The sequence below is a fragment of the Euprymna scolopes genome, chromosome 19, assembly GCF_053919585.1.
Source record: "Euprymna scolopes isolate OS-2025 chromosome 19, ASM5391958v1, whole genome shotgun sequence".
Classification (NCBI taxonomy): Eukaryota; Metazoa; Mollusca; class Cephalopoda; order Sepiida; family Sepiolidae; genus Euprymna; species Euprymna scolopes.
In genome coordinates, this window is record NC_136500.1 from 93,803,857 (window position 1) to 93,815,945 (window position 12,089).

The following is a 12,089-nucleotide window of genomic DNA, read 5'->3' on the forward strand; positions in this document are numbered from 1 at the left end:
TTGTATGTTCTTGCAAAAACTTTCAACAGAGGCGATGGATTTTCGCCAGATTGGTATCATTTTCTGATGACAAATACTGAAAAATTGGCTAAAAACATTCATTCCTTCACCTTCAATAGGTCGCTTTTCTACGAGGAGGGGTAGCAAAAAATCGTTCCTTCATGACAAGATAGCTTCTATGTATGCGTAAACACGCGCAAAACACGTTATCCCTTGAATTTGTTTAAATACCATAAAAATCGACCTACATTCGCCCACGCGGTCATAGCACAATGGTTAAAGTGACAGCGTTATCATCTTAAGATTACAGGTTCGATCCGAGGTATCAAATAAATTTTTTTTTTTTTGATTTTTAAACTTTTAATATTGAAACAGGGTTATTTATGCCATTTTTTTTTTTTTTTTCTCGCTTTTTGCTGTTTTTTTTGTTTTTGTTTTTCTGAACACGTTCATTTATTTTTCCCTTTTTTTTAGGTTTTTGTTTTTCCAATTTTTTAAAAAGAAGTTTTACATTCGTTCGCTGTTTTTTAAATTTTTTAAGAAGTTTAACATCGTGTTTTTTTTTATAATATTTAAACAGTTATTACTTCGCTTATTCTTTATCCGCTAGTCAATAATAAAACATCAAATTTTCACAATTCAACTGTTAATCTTGTCATCCTTATTTTATAGTAGTTTTTAACCTTGATTAAAAAATCTATTTCTATGTTGTTATAAAATTTTTTAATTTAACTTTCCCTTTTCTTTCTAGTATAATTCCACAATAACACGTATGCAAAGCGCTCCATTCCGAACGATCACAGTCAGGGATACGATGTCAGATTTGCCAGAAATCCGAAATGGCGCTAAAGATGACGAGATTTCTTACAATGCAGATCCATTTTCACATTTCCAACGACTTGTATGTATAAATTCACTTTTCAATTCATATTCTTCCAAAGAAACTTGGGTTTAGTAATATTTTGAGTTTCTTTGAGATCTTATTTTATTTTCAAATATTTAACTTCATGTTCTTGATTATTTTTATGTCTTAGTGTTTTATCTGACTATTTAATTTTTTCATTTTAATTTTTTTATTTTTTCATTGTCATTTTTTTATAAATATTTTTCACTAAGCAATTTTTTTAATAGGATTTTATTTTTAATTATTACAGCTTGATTTGATCATAATTTTTGGTGCTTGTCCAGAATTCCATCTATATTTAAAAAAAAAAAAAAAAAAAAAAAAAAAATTGCATATGTTTTGTGATGGAAAGAAAATACCATATTCCAAAATTCACATAAATTGATCTAGTAGATTTATTTTTATAAAGAAAATAACTTTTAAGTGAATCTGAGTTTTTCCAATCTCACCATGTTTTAAGAATGGCTTTCTAAAATCTCGTAAGTTTGAAGGAGTTATTTCTTATTTTTATATCACAATAACTTCACTGTTTGCTAAGGACACAAACTTTGATTTTCTTTTGTAAAAATCAAACTATTTGATCAATTGTGATGTTTGATGTAAGATATTTTTTTTCCATCACAAGTATGTACATTATACAGAAACTGTTTTTAATTTTTTGATATAATAGGAAATTCTGGTCAAACACCTAATTTTTTCTTTAACACTTATCACCAAATTTAAGTTTAAAATCTGATTGAACACATTTATAACATAAGTTTGCATTTCACGTTTATATTCCATTAGTTTTTATGCTTGTAGTTGAATAAAATAAATGAATTATTATATGAGTAACTTACACAAAAAAATGCATTTGTATCCAATTTCTGTCAGTTATTTTACATTTTTTAGTGATCCAAAAGGATTTTAAAAATTGGTGACTGAAGGATTTTAAAGAATTTGATTTCTTTCAGATTCGAGGAAAGCAGCACCAACCAATCCTTCGGGATCACACATGCAAAGAGATGAGCCCTCTTGTTCATGCCCGTATGCAGCATATTCCCCTTTACCCTGGAGCCGACTGGAGAGATCTACCAAATATTGTTGTTAAACTTTCAGACGGAAATAAAACCAAAAAGCTGTGAGTAGATTTCTTGATGTTTGGCACATGAATATTCATCACATTGGTAATAACATGCTTAAACATTCTCCTCTCTTTCTCTCTCTCCTTCCGGTGTCATTCCCACCTCTTTGTTTCCATACCCCCCCCCCCCCCCCCCGGAAACGGTTATAATCACAGAATTTGCTCAAGTTACCTGTCCTGATATTATTACCCCCAAAAATAGGTTGTCATATTGACACAGAAGATTCCAGGAGGATGTATTACCAGGGAATAAACTATCGTATGGTTGGATTTCCAAGACACTACTAGGCGTTTGAGGAATATATTGATCGTCATCTTCTATCAACAATCGAGCAGATCCATTTTAATCATAGCTGGTTGTCTTCAAATCCGAGGGAAGTTTCTATAGTTTCTGTGAAAGTTACATTGAAAATGCTCATTCTTACGTCAAGACTGAAATTTGAGGCTGGAATGGCAAGGAAATATTTGACGTTCTTAAGAGTGACTCGTGATGAGCAAATAATTACTTATACTTGAGACATTAACAAGAAAGTGATTTGTGTGTTGGTATTATTGGACATAGCTTTTTGGTCCTCGGACAAAAGGAGAGTGGACCTGGAAATTCACCCTTGTCCATTTGTCTGTTTGCACTTTCCTCAATAACTACGCCTTGGAATTTTTAAAGATTTTGCAGAAACATTAAACATGATATGAGTAAAAAAAGTAACAGAACAAATTTTCCGTGAAAACTCTGGTTGCCCCCCTAGGGATGGCTTTCAGGTTAAAATGACTAAAAGAAACAGTTTTGTGCTTATTAAAAAAAATTGATGCCTTAGATTTTTATTAAATTTTCTGAAAAAGTTGTAATTAACTGATTTCTATATAATTTTGTTTGTCTATACTTTGCGATAACTCTTGGGTGTGACCCAGGGGCTCTTTTAAGGCTAATAAAAACACTCCATTTTTGGGACTATTTTACCATATTTGTCCAAAATTTTCTGTGTATGTCTATTTAGCAGTTTTGCATGGTGCTGAACTCAAATTAAAAAATGTTAAAACCTTGGACTTTTGAGGCTAAATTTGTGGGTGGGTGGGGGGAGGGGGCAAATGATGGAACTTAGTCTTTTTTTTATGCCTCATTCACTGTGCATTCATGAGGGACCATGCATGCTTCAGTTGTTATTGTTCCTATCAAGTTACCTGAAGGAATAAAAGTAATACTCTCCTGAAAGAGTCATTGATGCCTTGATTAATTGACATATATCTTTTCCAGGGCTTTGTTTTTATGCATAACAACACCCCCTTTCACTCTGCTTATGCATTCTCAACCAGTTTGGGCCTCCAAAGTGGAAAGTTAATTTGGCCATCTTCCCCCGATTTAAATCTAATTAAAAATTTTGGGCTATCATCAAATTAGACGTTCATGCTGATAGATGTCAATTTTCATTGAAGATAACTTTGACAAGCTATTAATACTGCAGCAAAACAGTGCCAGGTGCTACTATTAAAGATATTGACTGATTCCATCAGCACAAAACTGTTTTTTCATGCAGTAAAACTCTGACTGTCATGTAGGTAAATAATGAAATCATTCCTGGTATTGTTACCAATTTTTAGATCAACTCTGAATTCTTATTTTGTATGTTTATTCCTTAGATAAAGGTTTGTATGATTTTAGTAAATAGCTTTTTTTTATTATCTCTTTTTAAATAATTTTTTTCATTGATGTTGTCATCATGTTAAATTTTCTAAAAATATCTTTCAGGAATTAATTCAGAGAAAAATAGTAAATGATTACATCTATTACCAAACTATTATTGCTGATCTGAGCTAGAGATTTTCTCTTGGCCCAAAGCCACCAGAGTCTTGGTCATTATTGAGTTGGCTTGTTCCCTGTTGAATGAGGTGTATGATTCTGGTCCTGTGTAGTTCTAGGTGGTCTACCCTCCCAGGCTTTAACTTCTCACTCTTTGAGAAGGTGTTAAGTTATTGTTCCTATTTACTTGCCTCCCCACAATGGTAAATTTAAACACAAGGTCGTTTTTTTTATGTGAGGAAAATCCAGCTCTCAAAAAAAGGGGCACTCTGTTGATCATGTGAGGCGCTCCAACTGAGAGATGCTGACATGTATTTTTTGTAGGCCAGAGTTTTCTTTCTGTAGAGTGTTGTTTTTTTCGATCTCATTTTTCTTGATTCCTGTGCCACATTATCGTGCTGTGGACAAGATAGACGAGAGATAAATATTTCAAATTGCCATTTTTCATGGAAACACCTTCAGTATCTTGTCAGCTTGCCAAGCTAAGAAGACATTTAATGAAACTTCCTAATATTTGCATATTGGCTTCAAAAAACGATATTTTGTTAGTTATTGTTTACATTCTTGAAATTTGTTTCCCCCTTTTTATATTAATTTTTTTTTATTTGTAATTTATTTCAATTTTAATAAATTTCATAAATTAAAAAAAAGAAAAGATTAATTAGATTTATTCATGTTTTTTTTTTCTGTTTTTTTTAGATTATTATTACTAAAATATATATTTTGTTTTTTTTAATTAAAATTCTTTTAATAATAATCATAAAAAAAAATGTTTATTTTTCTACAATTGTAGTTGTTACTCTCACCATGATTCGCGGAATGGAAAAGGAAGTGATGGTCAGCTGCGAGGTGTTTGTGCTTGCGCGATCGAAAACAAATGTGATCCATTAGACCGACAGTTCAACACTTTGATTCCTTGGTGTTTACCCCACACTGGTAACCGGCATAGCCATTGGGCTGGTCTCTATGGTAGAGTAGAATGGGATGGTTTCTTTAGTACCACAGTCACAAATCCTGAACCCATGGGAAAACAGGTATTTTGATAACTTTTTTATTTCATATTTGACTATTTCTTTAATGGAGTCCTTAAAATTTGCATGTTAACTAATTTAGTTTTGTTTCTATTTTTTTAAGACAAAGTTAGACATGAAGTTGATTTTTATTTATTTTTATTTTTTAAATAAAAAAAAAAAAATTAAAACGAATTTATTTATACATTCGTTTTTTTTTTTTTTTGTGGTAAAAAATCTATCTTCTTAAAAAGGGACACTCTGGATTGGAATAAAAATCTGATAGGTGTAGAAAACGAGGACAGAATAGACTGTAATTCAAACATTTTTTTTCCATGTAAAAAATTTTTTGCTATCGGAATAATCTCTTTTTTCGTAATAAGTTATTCTCGTTTTTTGTTTCAGAATTTTTGAGACAAGAATTGATGATTTTTATTAATTGGATTATCTTGGTTGTTATATTCACAATCTTTTGCCTGATTTAACGTGCAAACTTATTTCAGTGCATCTTTTCAAACTTGAAAATATTTATGATGAACTCAAGAAGTTGTACAGATTTTGAACTAAACTCTAAAGAGTTTAGTTCAAAATCTGTACAACTTCTTGAGTTAATCCACATGTTCAGTTCAAAAACTTATGTAGGTTTTGAGTTCAACATAAATGTTATCAAGTTAGAAAAGCTACACTTGAAGAACGTTGGTTACATCTGTTGAAACCTGTAAATAACCATAAAGATGAGAATAATAGTTGGGATAAATACTCAGGTTATAGTCAGCTAATGTATTTCCTAATTTTCGACATAGCACTACTGGTGAACAGGCAAATCAGTTTGTTCACTTTTTTTCTCACATTTATAAATTATTTTTTTTATTTTGATTTCATTAATTTTATTTTTATATTTTCATAAACATATATTTATTGTATAAATTCAAATAAAAACTTATTTTTAAAATTAAAAAAAAATTTATTTTTATAATTTCATAAGCATATAATACTAAAATAATACTAAAAAACTCTGTCATTCTTGGTTGTTTGCTTGTGCAATATCCTCCTCCTCCTACTACTACTATGCCTCCTTCTTGCTACTACTATTACTTCTCTTTACGCCTCCTCTTCCTAGTACTACTACTACACCTCCTCTTCCTTATCCTACTATTACTACTACTGGTTGACATGTATTTTCCCCACTACTACTCTAAACAGAATGACTCATAGAAATCTATCTATATTCTTTTTTTCATGTTAATATACTTTCATAGAAATGTTTCTGTTATGTCACAAAAAAACTATTTTCTTTACGTCACAAGTGTCACACTCGTACATTAATTCCATAGCTAATATAACATACTGACCCTTAGGGGATGTTTTGCAACTATTCTATATTACAACTATACTGTCGCAATTTTCTCACAAATGAATCAACTTTGACCTGTTGACAACATTTTTTTTTTTACTGTGTACGTTTCCAGCGGGCTAATTTTTTTTTTGCGTTTTAAATTATCCAAATAAACAATTGTTAATATTTTCTACATTTTTTCTTTTTTACATCGTTCATTTCTGTATTACGTTCAAGTTATTTTAACGCAATTTTCTTACAAATAAATCTATTATTTTACTGTGTACGTTTTCAGCGACCCAATTTTTTTTTTTTCCCACGTTTAAGTTAATAGATATTTCAAAATTTGAATTTAACTTTAAGTATTATGGTATCTGTTCAGTGCACATTTACCTATAAGTATGGCAAACCACTTATAATTCAATGGTTGTAAGTTTTCTTTTTTTCCAAGATTAAACAATTATAAACAGAACGATTCATAGAAATCTATCTAAATTCTTTTTTCATTTTAATATACTTTCATAGAAATGTTTCTGTTATGTCACAAAAACTATTTTCTTTACGTCACAAGTGTTACGCTCATACATTAATTCCATAGCTAATATAACATACTGACCCAACGGGTCACGGGTAGTCTAGTTTCTTATAAAATTTCAAATAAAGTAGTAGCTTATTTTTTCAATTTTGTTATTAAAAGTGCAAACAAAGACTAATTATTATTTTTATCTGTATAATTGTGTTAATTTTTAATTTGGGAAGTACGTTAATGGACTATAACCAATACCTAATTTTGTTTTCACTTTAAACGTTTGAAATTTATTAAATTCATTTGATGGAATTGCTTGATTTTTTTTAGTTATTTTCTTTAAATGACAATTTTACCCCCTCCCTCCCCTGGCTTAAAATTGGACATAATTAATTGCATTGTCTATTTCTTGTAAACTGCTATCTTGTATTTCACTAGTCATTAACCTCTTCCCTGAATATCTTGAATATTCAGAGGTTTTTTAATATTATACCAAGTATTTGTGCTGGAGACATTTCGTTTGCCAATAATTTCCCTGTTTTCTGAATCTCGAGAACTTCTAGTTTTTTCTACAATGTGAGAAGTCTTGCCCTGCTGTTTCTTATGGTTATTTCTAAATACAAGTCATTAATTTTTTCTTAATTAGCAATTGTGGGTTTTCAAAATATAAGATAATACCATTTAATTAGTTTATTTCTGTATTGTGCCCCAAATTCTAAATTGGAACAGATGCTGAAAAAAAAATTTTTTTTCTAATGAATGCATATAATTTTAGTTGAAAATAAAATTTTGCCTTACAAAAATGAAATCATTTTTAAATAAACTTAGAATTTTTATTTTATTCTGTTTTGTATGTCACCTATACCTATAGTAACAAGATAAATTCTAAACACATATAACTTCCAAAATATAATTTTATCCATCTGGTTTGTATAATTGCTCTTTACTGCATTCAAATAAGCAGTGTAGCAGCAAGTCCTGGGAACATTAACCTGAAAGAACAGTTGGAAATGACTTATATACCATACATTACGACCATGTAATCCTTACAGCCACCTACCTTGAAAATGCTGCTGTCAAACCTGACATAGTTATATGGAATAAGTCAGAAAGAGTGGCAGCCTTGGTTGAAGTGAGTGTCCCTAATGATGGTCTGAACAGAGCTGAAAGAGAGAAACAGACCAAATATCAAGGTCTCGTGTATGATATGAAAAGAAACTGGAAAAGAGATATCAATCATACCAGTTATTATAGGTGCTACAGGACTTATGAAGAAGCTGAAGTCCTACCTAACTAATATTCCTGGTGAACCAAGTGCAAAAGAGATTCAAACAATTGCACTTAAGGAACAACAAGGATACTAAAAAAAGCTCTCGGTTGATTTCAATAAAAAGCAGGACAATGTTGACAGCTGGTTTGGCTGTCCCATACCCAGTATTACAATCTTCAAAGAAAGAAAATGAAAAAAAAAAGGATAAGATCTTTCATTATTTAGCCCCATTTTATGAGTATGTCTCAGTAGTTGTTGAGTAAAACTTACAAAATAATTAGGAAACTGTTTACAATGAGTGTACTTTTTTGTATCAATTAAAAGAAAGCTTTTGAAAAATTTGGGATATCTTCTGATTATTTCTTTTATTTTTTGTCAGGGTCGTGTCTTACATCCAGAACAGCACAGAGTAGTCAGTGTACGAGAATGTGCTCGCTCCCAAGGTTTTCCTGATACATACAGATTTTTTGGAAATATCTTGGACAAACACAGACAGGTGAGATAAAGTATTTAAAAAACATATTTGTAATTTTTCAAGTAAAAATAAAGTAATCTTGTTCTTGCTCTGTCAATTTCTCCTTGGGTGTGTATGCTTTCTTTTATATCTATTACTTTCTATGCAATTAAAATTATATCTATTACTTTCTATGCAATTAAAATTATATCTATTACTTTCTATGCAATTAAAATTATATCTATTACTTTCTATGCAATTAAAATTATATCTATTACTTTCTATGCAATTAAAATTATATCTATTACTTTCTATGCAATTAAAATTATATCTATTACTTTCTATGCAATTAAAATTATATCTATTACTTTCTATGCAATTAAAATTATATCTATTACTTTCTATGCAATTAAAATTATATCTATTACTTTCTATGCAATTAAAATTATTTTTAATTCTTAATAATTATTAGTCTTTACATCGTTTAACAATATGACCTGTTAGAACAATATGACCTTTATAATAGGATTGGAATTCGGTATATACTTTTTTGCCCTATTGACATCTAAAGATCTCCTTCTCTTCCTCTATCTTGTTCTGATTTTTTTTCTCCCAACTCAATTATCTTTTTGAAACAATTTTGTTCTATTACAGGTCGGCAATGCTGTCCCCCCACCAATGGCACGACAAATTGCTCTTGAAATCAAAAAATCTTTGCTTTGGAAGAAACAGTCCGAAGAATCAAAGTCCCTGAAAGAAGTTGAAAAAATGGAACATTAAAATTTTTTTTTTTTTAAATTTCAAAACACAAAAATACTGAATGAAGTTGTCTCTTTTCCATGCTAAATTAACTTCATAGAAGACTGATTAAATTGAAATCCACACGGCTCCTCCTCAAACCTGATATTCAATTGAATATCATTAATTGATTATTCACTGACAAACGCTCATCAAAAAAGAAAATAAGAAATACATGTAAATATCAAGTAAATCATGGTTTGTTCTGAATGTTAGAATCCTACTGAAAAATTCCAATTAAAAAATTATTTTAGATGGTCTTTTTTTATTTTTAAATACCAATAGTTTTTAGCTAATTCCCCTTAAAATAATCTTGATTTTGAAAGATTATCATTTAGATATTTTTTAAATATATATTTCTAAATTTGAACCGTTTTTAAATCGCATAATGATCATTCTCTAGATTTGTTTGATTTATCAGAATAAATTTCATGCATACGTTTGTCAGCAAAAGTTTGTTTTTAATGAACTGATAAGTTTTCTAAGTTTGATTTTAATCGAATTAAATTTTAGTGACTCTTAATTATCTGCTGGGTGCATAACATATTTGAAGGCCAATTTATACATGCAAAAGAAAATTAGAAACATATTCTTTTTACTGAAAAAAACATTTTTGAGGATAAAAGTAACTGTTTTCTTATTTTATTCATAAACATTTTTGATAATGTGAGATCTGAATTGTCTATCTCTTGTGCATGTTGGGCATTAAATTTTAGACTTTTTTTTTTTTTTTTTACTGCTATAAGGATGTTTGTATGTCCCTTTTCTTAAGTCTTCTCGAAACAGTAATCCACAAGATTAAGAAATTTTACTAACAAAGTAAAATGTTAGTGTTCATTGGATCATGAAAATTTTCCACCATCCATTTTTTCTTTTTTTTTTTTTTTGTTTTTGTTTTTAATTACTTTTTATTTTATTTTTTTTAAGTGTAAAATCATGTATCTGATGTCTTTGTGCATAACATTTCAGATGGGATTTTCTGGCATATAATGTTCTTTTGCATTTAATCTCATGGATATTCTGGGAATACCACTATTGGTGTGGTGTATTTGTCAAATAAATTCTGGCATTTTAATTCTGGTATCAACATATCTTACATTTTGATAATGTTGATGTATTTTTAACTGAAAACCTTATTTAGAAATGGAAGATCAAGTGACTTAGCAAAATGGTTAATTGCTCCATTCAGTCTTTATTATAATGATAAATATGTCTCTTCATTGCTATTAATAATTCTGAAATATAGACGATATAAAGAAAATTTGAAGAAATATAGACAATATAAGTTAAAATAATACTTGTTTCACAGTAGAAATAATGCATGTCTTCCAGTACCTTATGCACCCATATGTATATATAATGTATTTATAATTAAGAAAATTTTGTTAAGCATAACAATTCAGTGCTTGTTAAGATAGTTGACAAATTGATTTTTTTAAAATGTGTGTTTTAAGCAAAAACAATTATGTGGAAAATCCAAAATTTATGAAAATTTATTGAGCAGAACAACTGCTATCGTGTTTTTAACAAAAAAAAAAAAAAAAAAAGTCTATCGCTATGATCTAAAACAGTACATTGGCCATTAGTGGCAAAACGGGTGATAAGTATGTCCCCTGTATTCACAATCTTCAAGGTATTCATATCTAGGGAAAATGCAGTTTCCTCTAATTTTCTTAACTATAAATAATTTTCTACTCCATGAATTTTTATAAGTTTTGAATATATTACTATTTTCGATATGACAAGTAAGTACTGTTTTTGTTTAAAACATTCCCCACATATTTAAAAAAAAAATCAATATGTCGATTCTATCTTAACAAGCACCCCGAATTCTTTTGCTTGATTATACCGTTTGTATATTTTCAATTTAAAAAATCTGTGTCAAAATAAAAAAATGTTCTGTATGTATCATGAATGTTTTCAATTCTTCATTGTTATCTTCAGGTAACAAAACCAAATGAACAAAAAGTTGAAGAAAAGCAGTTTAAAATATGTATGTGAAGTCGTTAAACATCAAAAGAATAAGCGGGCACAAAAGATCGTTTACAATTTAAATTTGAAATTTGAGGTGCTTTTCTTTCTTTCAGTTTTTTGTTTGTTCATTTATTTTTCTTGAAGATGATTCAATGAAGAATCAAAATGGCTGATGATATGGAATATTCCTCAGTTTTTTGACGCAAAAAATTAGAAAAAAAAAAATTAGAAAATTTAAAAAAAAAAAAAAGTATAATCAAACAGAATTCTGTTATGTTTAACAATGTTTGCTTGAATGAAATATAAATATATTTTCTTCCAATCTAACATAATTTTTGTTTGTTAGGGAATTATGAAAAAATTTTTTTTTTATAAACTCTGAATTTGATCCCATAAACACACTTTTATTTTTTAAATTGTTTTTATTGTTCCTATTATTTTGAAAAAGTACATTTTTTTTGTAAATAAAAAGAAAATAATCTAAAATTTTATTGTTGTCAGTTTAATTTTGTTTTCATTTTCATACAAATATTTTCTTTATTTTATTTTTTTTTACATCTTTTTCTTTTTATACTTTTTTAACCATCAACTGAAGATGGTCGAACGAAAATCGTTTCATAAATCATTTGAATGAGGCAACATCTGTTTTGATCAACACTTTTTCTTAATCATTTAACAATACTTTTCAATTATAGTTCAAGTGATGAGTTTAAAGGTAGCCTATGCGACCATAGTTTCATTTTTAATTTTAATATTTTTATTTTAATAAAATGACTCTACTAAACATTTTAAGTTTAACTATGAAAAATGCAAAACTTTTTAACCAAATTCTAGACCCCCACCTCTGAAAAAAAAAACAAAGAAATTTTTGTACATCTTTGCTATTTCCTCAAACAATG

General features: G+C 28.8%; 1 protein-coding gene across 3 annotated transcripts in view; it reads left to right on the forward strand.

Annotated features, from left to right (window-relative positions):
* Window positions 1–10,789, forward strand: part of LOC145239845 (DNA (cytosine-5)-methyltransferase 1-like) — a 109,424-nt gene extending 98,635 nt beyond the window's left edge. For all 3 annotated transcript variants that reach the window (XM_080103394.1, XM_080103396.1, XM_080103395.1), the window contains exons 34-38: window positions 752–901; window positions 1,858–2,024; window positions 4,616–4,856; window positions 8,344–8,460; window positions 9,073–10,789. In XM_080103394.1, coding sequence (XP_079959520.1) covers window positions 752–901; window positions 1,858–2,024; window positions 4,616–4,856; window positions 8,344–8,460; window positions 9,073–9,198 — 801 coding nt within the window. In that variant the 3' untranslated portion in view covers window positions 9,199–10,789. The remainder of the gene's footprint in view (window positions 1–751; window positions 902–1,857; window positions 2,025–4,615; window positions 4,857–8,343; window positions 8,461–9,072) is intronic.
* The last annotated feature ends 1,300 nt before the right edge of the window (window positions 10,790–12,089 follow it).